This window comes from Salminus brasiliensis, chromosome 3 (genome assembly GCF_030463535.1).
Source record: "Salminus brasiliensis chromosome 3, fSalBra1.hap2, whole genome shotgun sequence".
Classification (NCBI taxonomy): domain Eukaryota; kingdom Metazoa; phylum Chordata; class Actinopteri; order Characiformes; family Bryconidae; genus Salminus; species Salminus brasiliensis.
Window position 1 is genome coordinate 42,915,965 of NC_132880.1, and position 26,011 is coordinate 42,941,975.

General features: G+C 40.0%; 1 protein-coding gene across 3 annotated transcripts; it reads left to right on the forward strand.

Moving 5' to 3' along the window:
• Positions 1 to 1,632: 1,632 nt before the first annotated feature.
• Positions 1,633 to 26,011, forward strand: slc30a8 (solute carrier family 30 member 8). Of its 3 annotated transcripts, XM_072676290.1 has the most exons (14): positions 1,633 to 1,921; positions 6,917 to 7,046; positions 7,165 to 7,271; positions 9,417 to 9,511; positions 9,610 to 9,736; positions 10,093 to 10,268; positions 13,651 to 13,802; positions 20,216 to 20,361; positions 20,510 to 20,656; positions 22,030 to 22,183; positions 22,437 to 22,725; positions 22,812 to 22,917; positions 24,843 to 24,977; positions 25,378 to 26,011. In XM_072676290.1, exons 1-14 carry the CDS (start codon positions 1,771 to 1,773, stop codon positions 25,521 to 25,523), a joined length of 2,061 nt encoding a protein of 686 aa, XP_072532391.1. In that variant the 5' UTR covers positions 1,633 to 1,770; the 3' UTR covers positions 25,524 to 26,011. The 3 variants fall into 3 exon arrangements, with proteins under 3 accessions (XP_072532391.1, XP_072532390.1, XP_072532389.1); XM_072676289.1 differs by lacking the exons at positions 20,216 to 20,361; positions 20,510 to 20,656; positions 22,030 to 22,183; ... (2 more) ...; positions 24,843 to 24,977; positions 25,378 to 26,011 and having other exon boundaries at positions 11,895 to 13,743; XM_072676288.1 differs by lacking the exons at positions 13,651 to 13,802; positions 20,216 to 20,361; positions 20,510 to 20,656; ... (3 more) ...; positions 24,843 to 24,977; positions 25,378 to 26,011 and adding an exon at positions 10,541 to 11,964.

Consider the following 26,011-nt stretch of genomic DNA (forward strand, 5'->3'; position numbering starts at 1 on the left):
TCCTGCCTGCTGCTACACAATGGTGCTTTTATACTGTTGTGGGTCCAAAAAAGGAAGAGGGTGAAAACATACAATATAGTTCAATTCAAAGTTCAAAACACCACTATTCACCTAATCTACTATTTTTTACCATCACATTTATGGCATTTAGCTGACGCTCCTATCCAGAGCAACTTACAAGGTAACTCATGTTACAGAGGTGGGCCAATGTAGTGTATATAGTCTTTCCCATGGACTCTTAATAGTGTAGTACAGCATAGTCACCCATATGGTGTGGTATTTCACTGGCAGGTAGTGGTGATGTCCATTGTGCCTCACCAATCACCAATCACTCTCTTTGCTCCTAAATTCCCTTCACCGTGAGTGCTGCAACGTCACATACTGTCAGGTTTTGCAATTGTAACTCAAACAAAACAGCAGTTTTTTATTTTTAAATAATGTTCAAATTGATCCTAACTGGATACAGAATTTACACGTACAAAATAATGGCTTTTCTGAGAAGTATGAGGTATAGCAAATCATTAAGGCCTTCAAGTAGATGCTCAGACTGACTAAACCATAAAGCAGGTGAGTGAAGCCTGTACTTACTTTGATTATTATTAGAAATTGTAAATGTAATTATTGTAGCCTGTAGCTGGAATCACAGTCCAAACAAAACAGGACAATAGGCTTTACAGGACGAGCAAGATGTTTGTTATTGTTGTTATATCTATTTTATTATACACTGTTGAGCAATGCACAGCCATGCATGTTGATGAAAGATTGCAAATAAATGAGACATTTTGTCTTTAAGTAACATGATGTGATGAATTATGTTTAACACAATCAAAATTATGAACTATCAAGGTCAAAAGGGTCCATTTTGATTTCAGGTTGGCTGTAATAATGCTATACCACTTTTTTTAATAATCATAAATAACCTGTGTTTTAATTTTCTATTAAAGACACTGTTTTCCCACCACTTACAAGAAAGAACAATTATTTTTTCCATCATAACGAATAAATTATGTATGAACTGTTATTTCAATAATGGGGAAACTCTAAATACTGAGAAAGTCTCTTTAGAGAAAGCATAAGTATTATGATTTCGCATAAAAAAAATAAACTTGGTATGTCAACATAATGAAACAACATCTCAAAATAATGACTGAACCCTTTTAAAAACTCAAAATATCAAGAACATATCTCAAGAGAAAGCATAGGCAAAGGGACTTAGTGTCTCAACATAATGAGATCAAAATAATCAGATAGCTCGAAATAATGGCATAACAATTCACTTATTAATTAAAATAATAATAATAATGAGGTACTGGGCCTGAGACTGAGACCTCAGAGTGACCTGAGAGCAGCACCTGCAGGGGTTAGATAGGGCCTACTGAAGCAGTGCCCTCCATCCAACACTGTTGTGTAAGGCTGATACTCAAATCTTTACAACTGTATGCAACTTTAAATCACATATTAGACACCAATAAAGGCTGCCAGAGACCAAGTCGAAGAAACTACATGTTTTTAAGTGCATAAGCTCTCTCAGTTTGGAGGAAAAGCCCATCACAGCCACAGCCACAGCCATGCCCCTTTAAATTACAGTGCAGGACTCTGTACTGCGCATGCTCTGTTCAACCTCGGTGGCGGCTGGGGAGAATGGGCTGCTAGCGGTGGCTGTTTGCTGCTTGCTGCTTTTTCATGTTGTTGTTTTGGTTGGTGGAGAGTTGAGTGTTTGCTGTGGAGGACAGCATTCAGTAGATTTCGGAAAGGTCATTCAGAAGGACAATGTCAGCTTTCTCCGAGTCGGCTTTGGAGAAGAAATTGGCAGAACTTAGCAACTCTCAGCAGAGCGTCCAGACCCTGTCTCTATGGCTGATCCACCACAGAAAACACTCGAAAACCATCGTCCGAGTTTGGTTTAGCGAACTGAAGAAAGGTAAGCAGACCCCACCGGTGTCCCCAAACACCTAAACAGCTTTGCTGCTTTTAAATTGGGCCCATTTTGTTCAAACTAAGGTGACCGGACCGACTTGGAGGAGCCAAGTAAGCGGACTCGCGGTGTACACTTAGCTAGCTAACGTTAGCTAGCTACCTAGCCACCTAGCTATCTAGCTATTTAGCGGGACTCTTAGCTTATATCTGCCTTTAAAACTGAGTGTATCTAGTTTTGAGCATCATCCTCTAATTATCAACTTTATTCATTTGTAAGCTATTATTAATTATTAATGCCAAACTGCCTGTGTTTGGCTGCCTGGTTGGATGGTTAGCACTAGGTTGCTAGCTAGCTAGCTAGCACTGAGCAACCGTCCACTGCCTAGCCTCGCAGCCTCGCCGTGGGGACCCCGTTTAAAGCTTTTAGGCTAAAGCTATATCTGTATTAATGCTTGTACCGTTAATTTAAGGTTATTTAGCAAACCAACCCACCTGTGTGTTTCACGTTAGCCCCGTGTTGGCTGTGCTAAGCTCACTGTTAAGCTCACAGCAGCCTGCTGAGCATGTTCACACAGCTGTTGTATCTATATAGATAAGGCTGCTGTAGCTGAGCACATGTGGACCGTCTCTTAGATAGCTGGTTCATGAACACCAGCACTAAATAACTCTGGAGTGATGCTGGATGAGCTTTTCTAAAATCATGCTTTTCTCCATCTACTTGGTGCTAGGGATCATTGGAGGCCATATTGGATCCTCGTGGTTTCCCCTCTCTTTTTAAAGCAGATCTCAAATTTGAGCTTAAACACTGAGGTTTTCATTTTCCCTGCAAAGACTAATAAATATCATATCTTGGACTAGATATTCATTATCTAGTCATTATCTGTGGGCTTGTGTGTGTGGTTGTCTGTCTCTGTGTCTCTGTGTGTGTGTGTGTGTACACCTGCAGACAGCATGGCTTTCTAAGCTGAAATGGCTTAGCCAGTCTAACCAGATGAAACAGCTGGGACTGTGTAAGACCTTTCTCTTTCTGTTTATTATGGATTATTAAAGAGGTTTAAGTTAGATTATAGGGTTTATACAATTTTAAATAAGCCTTTTCCCCACCCTAGAGCTGCAAACTTAAGTAAATGTATGGTCACCGATGATCATAATGGTTAGCCTGGTAAAATTCCCAGTGAGAAACATAATGGAAAAGATTAGAGGTGCTTTATTAATACAGAAGAAAATTGCAGTGTTGCTGTAGCTGTATGTGTAATTGCAAATACATATTCACGCATTAGGCGCAATGAAAAAGTCGCAATGAAAGTGAGCATAATGCATGTAAAAATAGAGCAGTTGGTTAGCGCTATATGTTCACACTTAATGGACAGAAGTATTGGGACACCCGCTCATTCATTTTTTTCCTGCAGAACTCAAGGTATATATATATATATATATATATATATATATATATATATATATATATATATATATATATATATGAGTTTGTCCTGCTCTTGTTGGAGTGGCTGTTTCTACAAGGCATTGGAGCATTGCTGTAAGGATTTTATTGCATTCAGCAGCAAGAGTGGTATTGAGGTCAGGATGTTGGACGACCACCACCCTACCTCATCCTCAACTCCCCACCTCATCCCAAAAGTATTGGATGGTGTGCCATGTATCGTTTCAGAGAGCACAGTTCCTTTGCTCTATAGCTCAATGCTGGGGGTGGGGGGAGTGGGGGCTTTACACCCTTCAAGCCCACATTTGGCATTAGGTATGGTGCCCTTAGGTTTATGTTCATCTGCTTGAGAGAGTCCTATTCTATTGGCAATACTTCTTATACTTCTTTATTTCAGTATATGTGCATTGTAAATGCGAAAAACAGTATCTCCAAATGGTAGTTATGGTTCTTAAACAGACATATTGCATATCACTAACAAAAGTTATGATACAATAAAGTATTACCTCATATTGCCCAGTCCTAACTTCACTACAGATTGCTGCTTCACGTGCTGCTTGGTTTTGGAGTTTGTAGCTGTAATCCAGAACTTGATTGGTTGTGAACTACTTGTTAACTGTGAATATTTAAATTAGTAGGTTGGTGAAGATATTAATTAACCTAATTCATCACTGATCCCAAGGCAGACGATTAGATATTATTATTTATTTATTTATTTATTTATTTTTAATGAAAACTATTAACTAAACAAATTACATTTATAATTTTACTTAATCTTTTGGCTATTTGTTCAGATAAATTGACTAATCTATTGATTTTCTCCTTCAGTGATCTTTAAATAATGGCACAGGATTCATGAATTTGAAAACATTCAATATTAATTTCTGTTTGCATTGCTTCATTTCAATGTTTAAATTGTTGCTGAATTAAAAGTTTTAAACATGATAATTTAAAGAGTTTATTATAATAATGTTTCTGAATTTCTTATTTTAATTTCTTTTTGTTTCCTTGATTTTTAGCACGTTTATCAATTTCCATTTTTGTTTGAGTGGGGGGTGTCTGCCCAGGCCACAGCCGGTACATCACAAAGGTTTCTGCATCAATCGTTAGTGTTTATGACTGGCCTGGGATTATTTTATGACTGCGTATTTAGACATATAAATGTTAAGTTATGCAGCTTTATCATGAACTTTATCCCAAACAGGTTTCCCACCATTTTCTGGGATGACTGAATTTTGGAGCCTCTTCATTTAATTACTGAACTGCAGCCTCAGGATGGCGTTCAGTTTACCACACTCTTCTTTACTTCAGTGAAGATTTCCTCTCTGCAGCAAGACGTTCTTTTATCCGAACATGTGGCCTAACGTTAGCCAGGGTGACAAGCACTTATCCATGATCAGTGGATGGACCTGTTTAGTGTCCATTTATCAAGGGCACACTGTGACCTTTGTGGGTCATGTTTTACTGCTGCTACTGTAATACACAATACACTATGTCCAAATGTTTCTGGACGACCCTTCTAATGAGTGCATTCAGCTGCTTTAAGTTGCACCCATTGCTGACACAGATGGGCAAATGCGCACACACAGCTTGTCTAGTTCCTGGAGTGAAGTACTGCCAATAGAATAGGACACTCTGGAGTAGGTAAACACGAACCTATTGGCACCATGCTGCCTAATGCCAGGTGTGGGCTAGAGGAGTATAAAGCCCCACAGCATTGAGCTGTGAAGCAATGGCACTGTGTTCTCTGAGATGATCGGTGCTCCATCTAATACTTTTGGGATGAGGTGGTGATCATCTAACATCCTGATCTCAGTAATGCTGCTCTTTTCGCTGTGCGCAACCAAATTCTCACAGCAATTCTCCAAAATCTAGTAGAAAGACTTACCTGGACAGTAGACAGTTACTGAACTTTCTAATACCCTTGATTTCAGAAGAAACGATAAATGAGCAGGTGTCCCAATACTTTTCTCCATATAATGTGTCTCAACTTTGAGTGTTTCGTATTAACCAGAATCTAACAATCCAGTCTTGTCCCATAGAAACTCTTATAGTGGAGTAGAATTGTCTCAGGCCCAGTACATCATCTACCCTTTGTTTCCATGGGTTGCTGTTGCTATAGCGAGTGTGTATTTTGCCTTTGTTGATTAAACCTCAAGAGAGGCCAGTGTATAAGTAACCAGGAGAACTAAGCTGCAGCTTTATCGGAGACTCCCTATGAAAGAACCTTTGGTGATCCCTTGGTAACACTTAAGGCTATATTCAGACATTGCCTCTTCTGTCAGAGCCCTCTTGTGTTTTTCACCAACAGTGCCTGAGCGTCACAGTATGGTTAACACCTAGCTGAATTTGGTTTTAGTAATCTTTGGGACTGGACTATGCTGCTTTCCCCATCTCAAGAGCATTGCATGGCCGATGGGCTCTTCACAATATGTTCAAAAGCGTTCAAATGTCCTGCTGTGCTCACATTACTTTAATCCTTTATCAGGGACTTTGGCTAAACATCCCACTGCACATCCAGTTGAAACATTTCCTGCTAAAGAATAAAGCCCTAAAGGTCTGTTTCCACAATTTCAGGTAGCTTAGTGGGACTTTTGGCTAGTACCTTATAATAAACTCAGTGTAAAAATGCAATGATTTTTACAGCTAATTACTTATCATGTAATGAAGTTTTCATCCACTAACAATGTAGTATGGTAATAACTGCACATACTGTAAGACATGATAAATTGAGTAACAATAAAATAACATACAATATACATACAATGTATTAAAAATAATATAGTAAAATAATTGTGTAAAAAGTGTGTGTATATATATATATATATATATATACACACACACGCACGCACTTTTTACACACAATTATTTTACTATATTATTTTTAATACATTGTATGTATATTGTATGTTATTTTATTGTTACTCAATTTATCATGTCTTACAGTATGTGCAGTTATTACCATACTACATTGTTAGTGGATGAAAACTTCATTACATGATAAGTATAATATTTGTACATCATGGATGTATATGCACAATGTAACATTGTGCGTGCGTGCGTGTGTGTATGTATGTATGTATGTATGTGTGTGTGTGTGTGTGTGTGTGTATATGTGTGTGTATATATATATATATATATATATATATATATATATATATATATATATATATATATATATATATATATATATATATATATATATATATATGCATGCACGCACGCACGCACGCACGCACACACACACAATGTTACATTGTGCATATACATCCATGATGTACAAATATTATACACATATTTGGGGCAAAAATGCATTTTTTTTCCCTTGATATTCACCTCTGATTTAAAATTCAGTATCAAAATTATTGGTACACATTCTAGAGGTCTTGTGTACTTCACTCATTTGAAGCCCAGTTTCTCTTGTCCGTTTACTCATTTGCACTTTTGATGATTTTTGCTTGAAATCAAGATTTGTGGTTCTCAGTGTGTATGCTTTTTTTTTTTTTTTTTGTTTGTTTGTTTAATCTTTCTATCTTTTATCTTCTCTTTGTTTTCCAGCCCAGGTATCTCGCAAACTGACCTTCCTTTATCTTGCAAACGATGTCATCCAGAACAGTAAAAGGAAAGGACCAGAGTTTACGCAGGACTTTGCACCGGTCATTATCGATGCCTTTAAACATGTCTCCAGGTGAGGCCTCACAGGTTATACTCTTTTTGTAGAGGGGTAGTTCTCTTTGGGGACAGACAAGTGTGTTAAAGTATTCTAAAGGTGTCACTGATTCTGACTTTGCTCACATTGCCTGCAGTGAAGGAGAAGATGGCTGCAAGAAGCAGCTGGATCGGGTTCTGTCCATCTGGCAGGAGAGAGCAGTGTATGAAAATGACCTACTGGACAAACTCTCAGAGGTGTTGCGTAAGTACACCTGTCATATGGTTTAGCTCCCAAACTGCATTCAAATTACTGACTATACTGGGACAAATAATTCAAGTTTGACTATTTGTTTACACCTCAGAATCCATGTCCTTGTCACCAGGAGAACATTTGGTGAATTCAGAAATGGCGTCCTCTTGATAAAATGCTGACCCTTGGTGACGATCAGGAAACAGTTTAGCTGTTGTACTGTTTTACTCAGCCTGCACTCAGAGACAGTATGTTTTTAAAAGTGGTGTCTTGTGGTGCTTCAAAAGATCTTTTATGGAAGTGCATGGTGAAAATCCAGAGCTACAAAACTTTGTCAAAGCCAGGAGAGTGACCAGTTACCAGACTGGAAGAAGAGGCTTTACTCATCTGTAGCCCATTCAGACTGCCTTAGTTTTACATGGGAAGGTGATACTGTATCTCCGTGATATTGTTTTTGAGCCAAGTCTGAATGCACCATGTCATAAATTTAAGGAGGTCAGTACAAGTTTTGACGCCTCAGCTTTTAACCCTGTGTGTGAATCGACATGTAAGGAAATAATCAGTCATATCCTGTGGAAAAGCAGTTTTTCATAGTTTTCCTCAAGAATGGAGGCGCTCAAGGAGACTCTTGTAGTCTCGAGTCTCATAGTGCATTGCATAGATACTTAAGGTTGTTAAAGTCTGGCAAACCTCAGTCAAATCCAGAAGACCAACCAAAGGACTCCACAGAGGTGTGATTCTGTTGGCAGCTTAAGGCAAGTCGTTGTGTAGCATGTTATGAACATGTAGCTGCTCATTTTGTCATACTAGAAGTCCATTATTACTGTAAGTGGGTATAATGCTGGTTATCACATTTGTTTTTTTTTGTTTTTTTTAAATAGAGGTGACGAAAGTGCGTGAATTGAGTAGCCGCTTAATTTCAGTCCCGTAGTAGTAAAATTACCTTGACCATGAGGTGGGAAGATGCAAAAATGTGGATTGGCAGGAGGTCTTAAACTATTGAATTCCCTTTTAGTTTGAGACATGACTTCTAGTGACTTCTTCTTTTCCTCTACCTCTCAAAATATCTTGCTTATATAAAGATGATATTCAGCTGTAAAGCCTTTTTTCCATTATCATCACACAAAAATCTCATTTTTTTTGCTGTTTTTGACTTCTGCATAATTTGAATGTCACTTTTCCTTCATTTTGTGTCAAAACATCTTGATGAATGGACCAATAGAAATGTTAAATGATGGCTATAATAAATAATGACTTGGAATAAAACCTTTCTTACTTTGACCTTCTTGTAGTTAAAATGCACAAGGCCTTTTCTCCTGTGAGGATTTTTTTTTGCATGACCACAACGATATGGACTATTTCTATCTTCATTTTAATGGTAATATTGAGAGATGGAGGTGCTACAACTAAATAAATACCTCTGAAGAAATGTCTTGAAGATCTTGCAGCTATTGGAATTCCACTGTCCAGAGTGGAGGCCATTTTAAAATAAGTCCAGATCAAGCCATCCTAGCAAGTATAGCTGAAGAGCTGACCCCAAGATGCTTAAAGAAGTCTTCAGCAATCTTAAAATGTCATCATGAGACCGGGACCTCTTACCGCAGTTGATGGGAAAAGTATACCATCTACCATCAGAAAGAGACCAAACAAGTTTGGTTATCCTGGGAGGTGAGCAAGGAGGATAACCTTGCTGTCAAAAACACAAAAAAAGAAAACGCATAAGGGCAAGACTAAAGTTTACCAGAAAACCTCTAGACAAAGACCAGGACTTCTGAATCAGTGAGCACTGGACAGATGCATCTAGATCCAGTCTTGTTCTGGTGCGTTTGTGTTTTTAACAGCATGTTGTGTGTTCAGTTGTCTAACCTCCATCTCTCAATATAGTGTAAATGAAGATCAGATGTCTACGTGGTTAAATATGTTTTCATTTGGTTATCCTATTTTATATCTTAAATATTGTGCTTTGATCAGGCATGGATGCTACTAAAGGTTATGTCATTCCTATACCGTGTGACCTGGAAATTGATTACAGTGTTATACGTTTTGGACAATGCTGTGGACTGCTGTGTAGCTTTTAAACCATGTGAAAAACACTCACAGTAATAAGTGATTAGTATGAATAGTGTTTTGATTATATGTGTTGTCCACGTGTCCTAGATGGGGAAAAGAAGGCCAAGAAGCGGCCATATGAACAGATTAAAGCACGTGATGAAGACTTTGCCTCTCGGAGCTCCCCAGCAGAGCCTCCACAGGTACTAAAGAATTTTGGATGTTGGAGAAACTGTAATATCATTGTTTACAGTCTGTCCAGCCATTTTGCACCAAATTGTAACAATTCCTTCTGTCTCAGACGGCAGATTTGATCCGGGCATTGCAGGAGCTAGAGAATGCAGCCTCAAGCGACTCAGCCCTGCGTCAGAGGATCTCTGCTCTACCCCCTGAGGTGCAGGACTCCTCCCTGCTGCACAGAGTCACAGGTGTGTGTCTCTGTGTGCTACGTAGAGTCATAGAAGTGTGTTGATTCTATTGCTTTAAAAGCACATAAAATACTGTCATTGTTGATTTGTTAATTGAGTATTGTGATATTTATTTCTAATCAAATTAATAAGGATTAATGGTAATTGTGACAGCCCTGCATAAAACACTGTAATTACACTGTAAAACACTGTGGTACTGATGGACAAATGGGTGACCCACTTCTATACCTACGTCTTGAAAAACGTCCTCAATTGATGCCACACCCTAATCTCCCTAATCTATATGGGAAGGCATTGGGTGGTGTTTTGCTTGATAATAGTTGACGTGTTTTTGTGGCCCGTTGTGTGTTTCTCAGATAAGGAGTCAGGAGAACGGCTGTCCAGACTGGTCGAAGAGGCCTGCATGCTGCTAGCAGACTACAGTGGGCGTCTGGCGGCTGAGATCGATGACCGGAGACAGCTCACGCGGCTGCTTGGTCTCTTTCTACAGAGCCAGCGGGATGGCCTAGCCCAGAACGAACAGAAACTAGAAGTGCGTAAATTCGCTCTACTTTTTCATTCACACATTCTTGACTAACCTTTCACATCTAAGTCTCAAATTTCTTGTGCATTTCCTTTCTACAGCCTTTGAGTGTGCTTTGTCCACTAGAGGGTAGTGCAGGCTCATGCATGTTTATACAGTAGCATGCAAAACTTTGGGCACCCCGGTTAAATATTTGTTGTCGTGGATAGCTAAGCTAAGGCATGATGTTGGATGACACATTTCTTAAGTTAATGTTTTAGGCACTTTTTTTATTTTTACAGTTTCAAAATGGAAAGGAAAAGGGCTTGATGCAAGTTTTGACACCCTGCATGGTCAGTACTTTAACACCTCTCCCCACCCTTGGCATGCATGATGGCTTCTATACATAAAACAGTTTGTAGCCAGATAGGAGTGTTTCAGTTTTTATTTGGGGGTTTTTCATCCATTCTTATTTGCAAAAAGCTTCTGAGCTGTGAGGTTATAGCAGTTTTGAACGGTTAGGTTAGGGGCTGTGAGGGCCATTACACAAACCTCAGCTTGAGGTAGTTTTGAGGTGTGGTCAGGTGTGGTCTTGGCTTATTTATTTATTTATTTATTTATTTATTAAACAGGTGGTGTAATGTTTGATTTGAATTTGCTAGTATCCACGTGAATATATTCTTACCAGTCAAATGTTCCTTGTGCCACTGGCTGCAACACCCTAAGCATGGGTGCCCTAAGCATGATTCATCCACCTCCATGCTTAAGTTATTTTACCCAAATTCTACCTCAATTGTCTTCATGCACCCACAACTTTCAGTTTGAATTTCATCAGTCTACAGGACTTGTTTCCTAAATGTATAAGCCTTCATTTGACTATTTGAATTTTATGGTGGCAATGAAGGCAATGCCTTTCAATGAAGGCAATATTTTGTGCAGATGTCACAGTAGAACAGTGCTCCACCACTGCAAAGTCTGCTAAATCTTCCTGAAGGTTATTTGCATTTATACATGAGGGTTTGATTTGCTTGATCAGCCCAGTAATCAGCTTTCTTTACGTTTGATCAATTCATAATTTCTGTTAACTGTCATTTCTTAATTACATTACAGACTGAGGAAACATCTACCTGAAAACACTCTTCTACTATCTTCTTATAGCCTTCTCCTGCTTTGCAGGCATCACCAAATTTTAAATGTTAGCCAGCTGCTTAATGGAGCCCATGGCTGCTGATGGTTGGGACAAGGTTTGAGGAGCCATTACAAGCTAATTAAGCTCTAAGAGCTGGCTTAACATAATCTGAAAGTTTAAATCTCTTAGGGAGCCCAGACTTTTGCATGGTTATATATTAACTTATATAATAAGTTATAATAACCTTTTCTTGATGCTCCTTTCCTAAAGATAAGTCACTAATCTTGCTTTAAATGTTGCAAATAGTCTCTTGTCTTTACCTTCATGCTTTTTTGAAGATCAGTTCATCTTGTAATCACTAAATGTCTATTGCTCTAAATAGTTTTGAGCAGAGGTGCAAAACGGGTCACTGTATAGCTGTAGGAATTTTAAGTCACTGACATGTACAGAGGTAAGTATTGCAGCAGATGAAGGTTTTTGTTCATGTTGATTTAACTGTTGATTAACTCTCCAGCCTTTGCCGACAGGTCTCAGCAGGTCGTGATGTGCCATGTCTTCATCCTTACAGATCAAATAAAGATGAAAGTAAATACACAATTCCTGAGTGTGCTTTTTTTTAAGCTGCTGGTTTCACATGTACATATGATTTCACAAATTAGCCAGTTAATTACCAACTAATACCTAAACTGGTTGGCCATTTCGTCCGGTATATCTACCACATAGCTGCCATGTGTAGGTTTACAGTTACTGGCGGTAGTCTCTGTTAATGCACAATTATCACAAAAGGACAGGGGTGTTGCTGTTTTTTAATAAACAGTTTAATGCTATGTAGCTATGTTCATATACAGTGAGTCATCATCTAGCTCTTCATCAGTAGTAACTTTCTGAGCACATTTCTGGTTGGTGCTCTATTCTCAACCCAGCAGGGATACTGAGGTGTTAAACCCAGCAGTGCTGATGTTCCTGATGGACAAATACCCACTAACCTGCCATTACCAATGGCAGTGTCACTGCTGTGTTTGGAATGGCCAACCACCCAAATAACAGCTGGTCATCAGTTGTCCCATAGTGACCCTAATCTCACAGTTGTGTCTGCCAGCTTGACGTTTTGTCATCCTTTACTGTCTGATCTTTGACATTGTTCAAGTGTGTTTAACCCTTTAGCTTTAGAAGTTTATCAATTATGGGTAATTATGGGTATAGCTACTTCCTGTATATAAAATAACATGCATCATATTTTGTCAAACCACATTTGAATAATGTATGGATTTATGTATTTAAAATACTAGTTAAAAACTCTATGGCCTTAAGCTTTTAATTTAAATTACACTTAGTTAAATTCCATAGTTAATTTTTATAAAATACTACTCTAAAATACTAGAACTAGTACAGAGATTATGTCAAATAGTTTTTGTATTTTCTGGGATCTATAAAGGGATTTGTTATACATTAATTAAAGGTCTGGTGTTCGACAGTTCTCCACAAATGCTTTACAACGGAATTGAATCCAGACAGTGATCATATTTCTTAATGCTCTAAATGTTATAGATCACCACGGCACTACTGAGAGCATAGGTCTCCGTTCATCTTCTTAAAATGGACCAATAGAAATGCTCTAAAATAACTTGGCATAAAATCTTTTTACACTGACATCCTTTGAAACTTGAAGACAATTGTTTTTTTCTTCTCCTGTAAATTTGTCATTTTAAAGATTTTTGAACGACCACCCAGAAATATGTTACTTTAATGATAATCAGATTGGGTGAATCACCTCCTTTTAAAATGGGCTCTACAAATCAGATTGTATAGGTCTATGCCTCTTGACTGTTCGGTAGTGTGTATCCTGCTAAATCTCAAACCTCAACGGCACGACAAAGAGACATCCTTTTTTAATTTTAATATTAAGGTATAAAGGTTTGCTCATTAAGGAAAAGTTACAGTTGAGAAATAGCCTTGTAAAAGTGCTTTCCACACTTTATTATGTTTAAGTCATTAGAAATTACCAGTAAAGTCTTGAGTAGTGAATTCATTTGCTTGCAGATGGAAGAGGCCCTATCTGAGCCTGTACAAACATGATCATCTAACATCTGGCATATTTGATGAACATGGTCAAATGTGCTCCAATACTGAGTGTATTTTGAAAATAATTGTGAAGTACATTCTTTCCACCAATTTGACTTTAGTTCCCATCCTGTCCGTCATATTTAGTGCTATTGGTTGATAATTTTATGCCTATATTACCCAAAATAGATCTTAATAATCCTATTTTTTGTCGCATTTCAGGAGTACAAGCGCAAGCTGGCACGGGTCACCCAGGTGCGGAAGGAGCTCCGATCTCGCCTAAGTAGCCTTCCGGACCTTTCCCTGCTTCCCAACGTAACGGGCGGCCACGTCCGCCTACCCTCCTCCGGTGATCTTTACAGCCCGTCTGACTGAGTTCAACACACTTCCCTCACCTAAGACTTAAGCTCAAGCTTTCACTCCCATACCTTAGTCCTGAGGACTGTCCCCGAACCTTACATGTGCTCTCTTGACCCATCATACTCTCAGTATGTGGATGTGTCCTGGACAGTATAAGGTCAAGCAAGGATTTTAATGTGCTGGGATGTCTGTGTGAAGGGTTTTTCCTCTATTTCACCTCTAAATATGGATTTCTTTACACAAGCCATGTCTCATAAGCTCACTGCAAATGTTTCAAAGTATTCAGCCTGAATATACCTGAGATTACACTTGTAGGAATCTGAAGCTAAGGGTGATGGGGCTTCAGAGACCGTGCATAGTCGTCATTCAGATTCATTATGTCTGTATAACCGGCCCTGAAATTGAAAGGGTGTATGCTGAGAAACTACTCTTCACTTTTGACTGTGACCTGCTGATTCAGACCTTTTGGCATTGTGGCACCTGTTCAGACACTTTCAGCTGTGTATCGACACTGCAAAGACCTCGAGGAGAGCAACGCCCTTTGGCCACACAAATGCTATTGGTCCAAAGTTCCACACAGTCCTAAACTAATGTAGTTCATCACAGCCAGAGATCGTAGTGTTTTGATTTGGCAGTAAGCCACCGTCAAATCAAATTGCTCACCTGTAGTAAGGGTAATAGTAGGTTGCTCTCGCTCTCTCTCATGCTGTTGAGATTGCCACCTTCCTGCCTGGTAGTGGTTGCTTGAGATTTGCTGTGAAGCTATTTTTGTATTTATTGTAGTGAATTTGGGGGAATTCACTAGAGATTAGAAGTAGTCAAATAGGTGAATTGTGGGTAAAATCTTCATTGCAGTATCTTAATCAGCTGCAGTATTTTAATACTGAAAGGATTTCAGCATATTGCTTGTCGTTCATGTGTCAAAGTAATACGGAGTTCCCAAGTGCTGCAAGGAGACGTCCGCTCGTTTTAGGTTGCTCAGTGCTCAGTTATTGCTCCAATGGTAGAAATCCAAACAATATGGTTATGGTTATGTTTATAACCATTTGCTTTCATCATGGTCATGATATATGTGAGGCTGAACTGATGTTAATGGGACGTCTATACATTTTAAAGTCTACCAGTTAAGGTAGACTGCTCCCTTCAGTTCAATTTATGTTTATCAATATTTGATTTTAGGAACAATGGGCCTCATTCTCCAGTATCCTCCAAGGTAATTTCCTAAATTTGTTCTTGAGACGTGTCCAAACGAAAGGTCTACGTCAGATTTATGATGCGCTTTTAAACCGCAGAATTGTTCACATCTACCATTTTATTACGATGGTTCCCGTTTTCCTCGTAAATTGAAAAAATCCCAAATAAGAAAACATTAATGAATGTGAGAATCTTTGTGTTGGTGTGTTTTACAGAGAGATTTCTTCATAAGAACGGATGGTGAATAAGGCCCAGTGTTTTAAAGGCCTTTTTTTTGGGAGCATCATAAGCTCTTCTGTTACAGATGCATCTCCAAAGAGGTTTGGCTGAATCATGATGGGTCTACAGTGATTCCCATGGGGAGTGTGTTGGTTGAAGCATCATCTGGTGTGCTTGTTTACTGTATCACTGCTCCTTGGATTGTTATTAATGTCTGCTGAAGAGTCGTTAGAGTTGATAATCATTTTCTTTGTGAGGTTTAAAGGAGCCTGTTATTGCCTATGAAAAAACATTGTGTAACTTATTTGCGACCGTGTATTTTAACATCCAACCTTTGTAAAATGTTCAGGTACCTGAACCAAATAAACTGAAAATGTGGATGTGTGAGACTTACTCACTTAATTATTCACTCTCTGCCTGATGCATCGTCGGTTTGCTCTGGTCTGTCAGAGTTTGTAAACTTAAGAAAAACTTCAAGCACATGAAATTGTGAGGCAACAAACCTTGTGATGAACGTTCTCTTCACTTATTGCTGCAACCTGTCTGGGGCAGAAGCAAGAAAACAAAAACAGGAAGACGATCCTGTGTTCTGGATATTTGAACGTATTCTCACACACACACCCACACCCACACACACCCTTTAAAGGCGACACTGTATGTACACTACACATGTACTAAAATCTAATCTAAAGGTGCTGATTTTAGGAAGCCTTTACAGAAGACTTCTCTGAACTCCAGCCGCTGTGTAGATTTGTTTAGTTCCAGCAGCAGCTCACCTGATTAGCTTTAATGATGAAGTGATTAGATGAACTGGCTGCTGAATGGGATTAACACTGATTTTAGGAACGTTAACAGTCTTGGTTGCCTTCTGCCTTGACTGCCTCTCTGTGGCTGATTCCCCTGTACATTCTTCTACCTGTGTGTGTGTGTATGTATATTCTATATATATATATATATATATATATATATATATATATATATATATATATATATATATATATATAGCTCCAGAAAATGGAGACCACCCTACATTATCAATTTCTCTGGTTTTACCATTTATAGGGGAAGTTACATTTGCGTTGTATTTCATAAAACCATGAACAACATTTTCCCTGAATTCCAAATAAAAATATTTGCTATTTAGAGCATTAATTTGCAGAAATGACAACTGATCAAATACTGCACAGAAATGATTGTAATAATCATAATGCAAAGAAGTTATTAATCAGATTTAAGCAACACAGTACTAATATTTGAACTTTGAGAGCATTCAGAAATCACTGTGGTGAAATAACCTGGACTGCCAATCACAGCTTTCATGTCTATATGATGTTGCTTTTTCTGATGTAACAGTTGGGTCACCCCGGTATAAGGGGTGAAAATATGTTCTCATGCTTTACAGAAACCACAGTTCTGAATATTCTTAAGCATAATTACTGTTTATTAGCTATTAATTTGAAATGTGCCGCATGCAAAAGTAATGTTACATACGGTGTGTTGAGAAATGGTAGGTCAGAAAAAGTAACAAGCTTCTGTATCTTCTGTAGAGAACTCGATCAATTACAAAAAATCTCTCTCTCTCTCTCTCTCTCTCTCTCTATATATATATATATATATATATATATGTGTGTGTGTGTGTGTGTGTGTGTATGGTATTATAAGATTTATAATATTATCTTAATTATTTCTAATTTCTAGTTGTCAAATATAAATATAATACATTTTAATAGTTTCAGCTTCTCTCTCTCTGTCTCTCTCTCTCTGTCTCTCTGTCTCCGTCTCTCTGTCTCTCTCTCTCTCTCTCTCTCTCTCTCTCTCTCTGTCTCTCTCTCTGTCTCTCTCTGTCTCCGTCTCTCTGTCTCTCTCTCTCTCTGTCTCTCTCTCTCTCTCTGTCTCTCTCTCTCTGTCTCTCTCTCTCTCTCTGTCTCTCTCTCTCTCTCTCTCTCTCTCTCTCTCTCTCTCTGTCTCTCTCTGTCTCCGTCTCTCTGTCTCTCTCTCTCTCTGTCTCTCTCTCTGTCTGTCTCTCTCTCTCTCTCTCTCTCTGTCTCTCTCTCTCTCTGTCTCTCTCTATGTCTCTCTCTCTCTCTCTGTCTCTCTCTCTCTCTCTCTGTCTCCGTCTCTCTCTCTCTCTGTCTCTCTCTATGTCTCTCTCTCTCTCTCTCTCTCTCTGTCTCTCTCTCTCTATGTCTCTCTCTCTCTCTCTCTCTCTCTCTCTCTGTCTCTCTCTCTCTCTCTCTGTCTCCGTCTCTCTCTCTCTCTGTCTCTCTCTATGTCTCTCTCTCTCTCTCTGTCTCTCTCTCTCTCTCTCTGTCTCCGTCTCTCTCTCTCTCTGTCTCTCTCTATGTCTCTCTCTCTCTCTCTGTCTCTCTCTGTCTCTCTCTCTCTATGTCTCTCTCTCTCTCTCTCTCTCTCTCTGTCTCTCTCTCTCTCTCTGTCTCCGTCTCTCTCTCTCTCTGTCTCTCTCTATGTCTCTCTCTCTCTCTCTGTCTCTCTCTCTCTCTGTCTCTCTCTCTCTCTCTCTCTCTCTCTCTCTCTCTCTCTCTCTCTCTGTTAACTCGACTCTCCAGCCTCTCAGGTTTTGCTCCCGGCGGCTCTGGCAGGGTTTGCTCTGCTGACCTGGTCCGAGGTGCTGCGAGCAGAGCAGCAGCCTCAGTATTTGCACACGGTCCCGAGTCACAAGGCTTCAGAAAGCCCTTCGCCCTTCACCCATCTCCCAGACGACTCCTCAGGATGCTGCGAGCGGCGAGCTGAGACACTCTCCTCTCCACCAGCCACACTTTACTTTCTTTATTTTAAACACAGGAGAGACACTTTTACTCGGAGTTAATACATTTATATAGAGAGATTTACATTTTTTATTTCAGTTTCTGGATTATTTAAAGAAATTAGTCGACTAGTCAGAAACTAACCATGATCAAAAACGATCCGGAAAAGGCTCTGCTGCTGAAGGACAAAGCTGCCCACATGTACACCATCACACTGGGAAGGTAAAGTACTGCCAGATCAATAACTTTCATATAGAGTCCAGGAACTGTTTAAAATAAGTCAGATATTATTACCTGGGTGTGTTTTCTTTTTTGTTTTATTATTATCTGCTGATTTGAACATTTTTGGCTTCATTTAAAGTAGTCTGGGTTGTCTGGGTGGGTGGGTGGAGGCGGAGGGCTAGGGGGAGCTTTTACACACGGTGCGCAAACTTTGCGCAGCGCCCTCATCCTCAGCAGCAGCAGCAGTGGTGGTGAGGGGAGGGGGAGGGGAGGGGCGGGGCGGGGAGGGGCGGGGATTCCTGCGCGTCGTGCGGACGAGTTCGGCTGCGTCCCAAACCACATACTATTGCCGTTCTAACGGTAGTGCACTAGTGCACTAGTGCTCTTTTCACTTTCTGCGCATTACTGTTACTTGGCGTAGTGTTTTTTTCTAAATATGTGTTTTTTCGACCAGAACGTTGCGTTACCAAGTGCGCATGAGCCAACTACACTAGTTAGCTAGCTAGCTAGCATACTTATACTGACACAAGTGCTGATATTGGAGCGCGGCCGCAAGCTAAACCTCGCTTCCAGACGAGACAGTCCACTCAAAACTGATGGCAGGCGAGTTAATGATTTTCAAAGCGTTGTCTAAAACTAATCAAAGGCTATTTTCACACTGATGTTGTTTGAAACGTTGATTTAATCACACTGTTTTGTTCAAAGGTATTTTACGTCACTCATAACAAAGTCGCGTGAGCCAAGGGGCAGTGATTAGGGGGAAACGGGCAGCGTGCAGTGGGCTAATCTCCTCCTGACCACATACCAGCCGCCACCTAGCTATATATACTTTATAGAGCCCTTAAAGGATCAGGGAGGAAAAATAACGTTTAGAGACATAATAATAATAATCTGTTCCCTAAAGTGTGCATTTTATGTCTCTCATTATTATTATTATTATTATTATTATTATTATTATTATTATTGTTGTTGTTATATTTATTTATTTATTTAACCTTGATACTCTTGGTAACTTTTTACTAGTTAAACTCTAAATTCCTGATCTCTATAATGGAGGTTTTCCAAGAAGAAAGTCTGATTTCAGATATATTTTATTGTGAAAAAGGCCACCAGCAATCTCTAATTTATTAATAAAAACTCATAATTTCTTATGCAAAATACAGTTGTCCTAGTAGAAATTCTAACTTCACATCTCAATTCTGATTTCTTTAGCCTAAAATGAGAGATCTCAAATTCTAGATCTCTGTTGTAGTTTTCACTAGTCACATGTTACCTCTGGTTTACATGGAATCACATTCTCTCTTATCTATAATCACATTTTGTTAAAAAAAAAGTCAAGTTAAAGAGATATACTATTATTTTGACAAACAAAATATGTAATTGCAGATATCTCCACTGCAATGCTAACTAGTAAAGACAGTAGGTCCTATAGTAAGCCATTTAGCTCAAAATGCCACCAGCAATACAAGCTATTAATATTAAAACTCATTCTAATCTGAAATTCTAATTTCAGACATCAACTCTAATATGAGACATATCACTAAAACCATTCTGGCTAGTCATATTGCTAGGACGATATTAGTGCAGTTTTTGACTAGTCATGGTACTATTGATTTACATTACGTCTCTCTCTAACAGGTAATTATATTTTAAATAATTAAATAAAAAATAATTACAATGACATTTTTACTAGCAGAAATATGAATGCCAGGTATCTACACTGTAATTCCAGGAATCTGGTATTACAATGTCTGCTTGTAAAAGAAAAATAAAAGAAAACTTTTTAATTGGACAGAAATGCAATTCTAATTCTAAATCAATGGGAAAATATTACCAGTTAAATAAAATATTGGGGAAATGTCATCCTGGCAATATGACTACTCAGAATGGAGGAAAAAATACTTGTAGAAAATGACAGTTTTTACCAGTAAAAGCAGTTGAGTTACAGTGAAAACAGCTTTTCTGTATTATGTCCTGTATTAGCTTATATTGTCATTCTTCCCCTTCCAAACTTCCAGCGTGTCCTCTGTTGAGACAGTGCAGAAGGACAATAAGCACTGTCATGACAGCAGTCGTGCCCTCGAGGACAGAGAGAGGGAGAAGAAACTGGCCAGGAAACGGCTCTACATCGTCTCGGCGGTTTGTCTGGTCTTCATGGTGGGAGAAATCTTAGGTACGCTTGTTGCACTTTTCCTCTTTGCCTCACAGTTGTGCCACAATCCAGGCAGAACTCTGAGAGCGTTTCATTTGCTGTAGCTGTGAGGAGATGACCTACTTTAGCCTCATCCTGTATTCGTGGGCGTGTATGGTTGGGTGAACAGGTGGGTACTTTGCTGGCAGTCTGGCTGTGATGACGGATGCTGCCCACCTGCTGGTGGACTTTACCAGTTTCATCATCAGCCTGTGCTCCCTGTGGTTGTCATCCAGGCCTGCTACACACACACTCAACTACGGCTGGCATCGAGCAGGTGAGACAGCACAACCGTTGTTTTTGCATGAATTTGCATGGGTAAAGTTGATGAATCCATATTGCTACTCTGCACTAAAAGAATGTCTTACAAACCTGACATTATCATCCTTTAAAATCACACTGAAGAGAATACACAATGCATTGAGAAATGCCCCACTCACTAATAAAAGCCCATTTCCACAATGTTTTGGGGAGTAGGTAACCATATTGCCCTCCCCCTTTCCAGACTGGGGTTTGATTTTATAGCTGTGCAATCACAACATACTACTCCAATAAGAGCCCTTCTAACACTAGGACCACTAACACTACATTCTACATGCTCCAGATAAGCAGCAAAATGTTGCCAAGCCATAAAATCATATTTAGGGTTATTCATTGGTTGTACATTACTTAAGGCATAGGCTGTGATACGGCCATTTGTGCCCTTACTACCATACTAACCTTCAAACCTGCTCCCTTTTACAGAAAAAGTGCACCATATGGTTTGCCAGCCATGTCATTGGTTTTATAGCCATTCAAGGTTAATTTCACTATACAGTAAATGTTACATAGCAGATGAATTATCGAGTGCATCGTATCAAATACACGCTATGCCAGAATACAGAGCATTAATTAGTGCAGTACATGTAACTGAATAATTAATCGTGCGTTTTATGATCACTGCTCTTTGTCCGGTAGACAAAAGTATAGGGACACTTGCTCATGCATTGTTTCCTCTCAAATACCTCAAAGGTATTTAAAAAACCTTTATCCTGCTTTTGCTGACATAATTGTCTCTACTGTCCAGGGAAGGCTTTCTAAAAATATTGGATGGAGCACAGAACACAGTTCCATTGCTCCACAGCTTAATGCTGGGGGACTTTATACCCCTCTATTCTGCGCCTGGCACTAGGCCTGGGATAAAGGTTCATGTTTATCTGCCCTAAAATCCATTCAATTGGCATTGCTTATCTGCATGGACCTGACAAGCTGTCAGTGTGCATTTCCACATCTGCATATCTGAGTCAGCAATGGGGGCAACTTAAAGTAGCTGAATGATTTCATTAGAAGGGGTGTCCACAAACATTTGGACATATAGTGTGTCATGCTTATCGCCATTTAGTTTACATGAGCAGTCTGTGAGAATTGGTATTTTTTTGCTCCTAAATACAAATCACGCTTTGAGCACCTCCTTATGGACAGCTGTATACATGCATTTCTGGACAAGCTGAGATGTGCAGCTCTCATGTAGTAGCAGCATTCCGGCCTGGAGTGGCAATGACTCCTCATTCTCCCGAATTCTCTCTATTACAGTCAGTGGAGCATCAACATGACTCTAAAGCTGATAGTCAGGCTCTAAGTATTTTTTTCTGCAACTCTTTACATTCTCAGAGATCCTGGGCGCTCTCCTCTCTGTCTTCACCATCTGGTTGGTGACTGGTGTGTTGGTGTACTTGGCAGTGGAGCGTCTTATCAGTGATGATTATGAAATCGAGGGCACTGTCATGCTCATCACCTCTGGCTGTGCTGTGCTGGCCAACATCATGTGAGTGAAATGTGGTTCATCTGTTGTCAGCGGGTATTCATCATGAGTCATTATGCAGTGTTTACTCACTGCCTGAAATCCATGCAATGCACTGTAGTTTAGAGCACACCAGTAAGGGTTATAAACTTAGTTTTTAACCTCAGGCTAAACTACAACTGGCTCTTAGTATGTACAGCAGACCCATTCACTTGCAAATCAACACTATGCCTGTTGTACCTCATCTAAAACAAGCATCTTCTTTCAATGCTTGCAGAATGGCTCTCACTTTGCACCAGTCAGGGCATGGTCACAGTCATGGTGGTCTTAGCTCCCACGGTCATGGTCACAGCCATAGTGGTGACCACAGCCATGAAAAGAAAAATGGTCACAGCCATGCTTTCACTAACGGTAACCACCATGATCCAGAAGACAAAACAGCTGGAAACAAACCACAAGAAAATGCCAGCGTGAGGGCAGCCTTCGTGCATGTGATAGGAGATCTTCTGCAGAGCGTCAGCGTGCTTGTTAGCGCCCTCATCATCTTCTTCAGGGTAAGAGATTGTGTTAAGTCCTGCCCCAGCATTGCATTAAATAAGGCAGTGGATGTTGTGTTGTAGTATCTGGGAATTATTATTTTTTTTTTGTACAGCCTGAGTACAAGATAGCAGACCCTATCTGCACCTTCCTGTTCTCCCTGTTTGTATTGGGCACCACCTTCACCATCATGAGGGACATTCTAGTGGTCTTAATGGAAGGTAATGGCAGCTCCCTCTCTCTTTATGAATGAGTAAGTGTCCCAAAACTTTTGTCCATGTAGTGTAACATGAACGAAGACATTGAAGACACTTCCGAAATCCAGGCTATTAAAAAAAATGTTTATCCTGCTTTTGTTGGAGTAACTGTCTCTACTGTCCATGAAAGCCTTTCTACTAGATTTTGGAGGAGCACTACTGTGAAGATTTGATTGCATTCAGCAAGAAACACGTTAGTGAGGTCAGGATGTTAGGTGATCACGACCTCACCTCATCCACAACTCATCTCAAAAGTGTTGGATGGAGCACCAACCATCATTCCAGAGAACACAGTTCCACTGCTCCTCAGCTCAATGCTGGGGGGCTTTATACTCCTCTAGCCCACACCTGGCATTAGGCAGCATGGTGCTATTAGGTTCATGTTTATTTGCTCTAGAGAGTCCTATTCTATTGGCAGTATCTCACTACAAGGACTAGACAAGCTGTATGTGCATTTGCACATCTGTGTTACCAATGGGTGCAACTTAAAGCAGCTAAATGCATTCATTAGAAGGGGTGTCCATAAACATATAGTGTAGTTCAGTATCAAAGATCATATTAAATAACATATTACCATAATTCAGGAGATCTGGAGGCAAATATGACAAATATGGCTGGGATAAATTTTAGTCTAATAACATTGTCCTTTAAAGCCATACACCGATCAGCCATAACATTATTACCACCTGCTTAATATTGAGTAGGTCCCTCTTGTGCTGCCACAACAGATCTGACCATTCGAGGGGTGAACTCCATAAGACCTCTGAAGGCGTCCTGTGGTATCTGGCACCAAGACATTAGCATCCTGTAAGTTGTGAGGTGGGGCCTTCATGGATCGTAGCAATGATCCTTAGGTGCCCATGACCAGAAAAAAAACACAAGACCTGCCTGATGGTTTGAAGATGTTCAGACCCAGTTGTCTAGCCATCGCAGTTTGGTTCTTGTCAAAGTGGCTCAGATTCTAATGCTTGCTCTTTTTCCTTGATTTTAACACCTTCAAAAACTGACTGTTCACTTACTACCTAATATGTAGATCCCACCCCTTGACCAATGCACCTGTAGATGGAGATGAGCAATGTTTTCCCCTGTCAGTGGTGCTAATGTTGTGTCTGATCTGTGTATGTCCAGTTTGTCCACAATAATCATTCAGATGTCTATTTCTCTTTTATTACATGTACCAGGTAAGTGATATGATTAGACAGCAGGTGGTGGGGTGGGGCACATACTGTAGACACACTGATTAATGTGGAAAAGCCGTCAGTAGTATCAAGTAGTGTTGTAATCAGATTGCTGCATGGTTTCTGTGTGCCTTGTAGACAGAGCAGAGGCATAACGTTGCTGCCTTTGGAGTGTAATCCATTTCAATATGCACTTGAGCACACAGCACAATGACTGAGGCATGAAGATCGATTAGCCGAGATACAACAATCTCACCTTGCAGATGACACTGCATCTTAAGAGCCAGCTCATAGCAGAATACACCCAGTCTCTCTTTTTGACTGCCTTTGATTGGGTTTGTATTTGTATGATGAACTGAAGAATATATCATTGCAGTGACAAAAAAAGGCTTCTCTGTTTTAGCAGCTTCTCACTTTTTGGCAGTTGTTCTTTACATGTTGTCAGAATTATGTGATGAATAGACCAATAGAAATGCTCCAAAATGATGTACAAGCGAATCTTGTTTGCGGTACCCTTAAAAGCCTTACCCAAAGACTATGGGTGGGGAATAAAACCCCAGTCTCCCATGCAGAGAGCAGTGGTGTTACCCACACAATACCGACCATTATAACTGTTACCTATAATGATGATAAGCTGTGATTATAACTGTATAGCTGTTCAGTGTTTTTTGCAATATGATTTCCTTAACCCAGTGTATGCATGTCCTGCAGGAACTCCAGCAGGTGTGGACTATGGGGAGGTGAGGGAACGTCTGCTGTCTGTGAAGGGAGTAAAAGCAGTCCACAACCTCCATATCTGGGCCTTGACCATGAACCAGGCTGTTCTCTCTGCCCATGTGGCTATAGGTGAGGTAGACATTTCTATATGGTTAGGTCTAGCACAGGGGTTGGCAACTCAGGTCCTGATGAGCCCTAGTCCAGCATGGACAGGTTTGGACGTTGCTCACCCCTGGCCTATAAAGTTCTGGTTATTCCTGTTCCACATTTGCAAAACTGTGATGTCCAAGTTCACAAGCAGATGACTGAGGTTAGACGAGACGTTCTCAGCTGAGGTTTCCAACCTCATGATCAGAACTGGTGGCTCAGCATGTCTACTGAATCAAAACATCATTGGTGTCGAACCATATGATTCAAAAGATCTGCTGGGCGAAGACTGCTAGTTAAGGTTCCTCGAAAATCTGCTCTGCTGTGCTGGGTTGACCACTAATGTGACTTTAATGCTGTTTCCCCATGTCGGTCTATTCAGATGATGCCACAGAGCCACAGCTCGTTCTGAGAGAGATCACCCAGTCCTGCTTCACCACCTACAGCTTCCACTCGGTCACCATCCAGCTGGAGCAACAGGCTGACCAGAGGCCAGACTGTACCCTCTGTCAGGAGCCCAAAGTCTAAAGTCACCTCCACAAATTCACAAATTCCCCAACCCTCAACCAGCCAAGAAAGACAAGAAACCAGTGCAACACAGTTAGGATCTTATTGTTTGGGTATCAGACCAGAGGCTCAGGGGGCTACTCAGTCTTGGACCATGGATCTTTCTGTTTATTGCTTGAGTTTAGGGGAGGGGGTTTTCATGCCAAAGTCCCATGATTACCTGGTTACAAAATAGGAGATTAGGGAGGTGGTGCCTTATCCTACTTGGACAATTACACTGTAATTCTACTGGAACTGTACTGTTTAACTCTGTAAAATGTACTGTATGGATTATCACTGAAATGTGCCTTGCTACCCTGCTGAAAGAAATCCAGCTCAAGACCAGCTTTTGCTGGTAGGTTTAAAAGCTGATCATCCAGGTGAAAACACATCCTATTCTGGTAAACTAGCTGGCTAACCAGTTCCTGACCAGTTCTTGTCTGTTGCATCCAGTTTTAGTTAAGATTGGT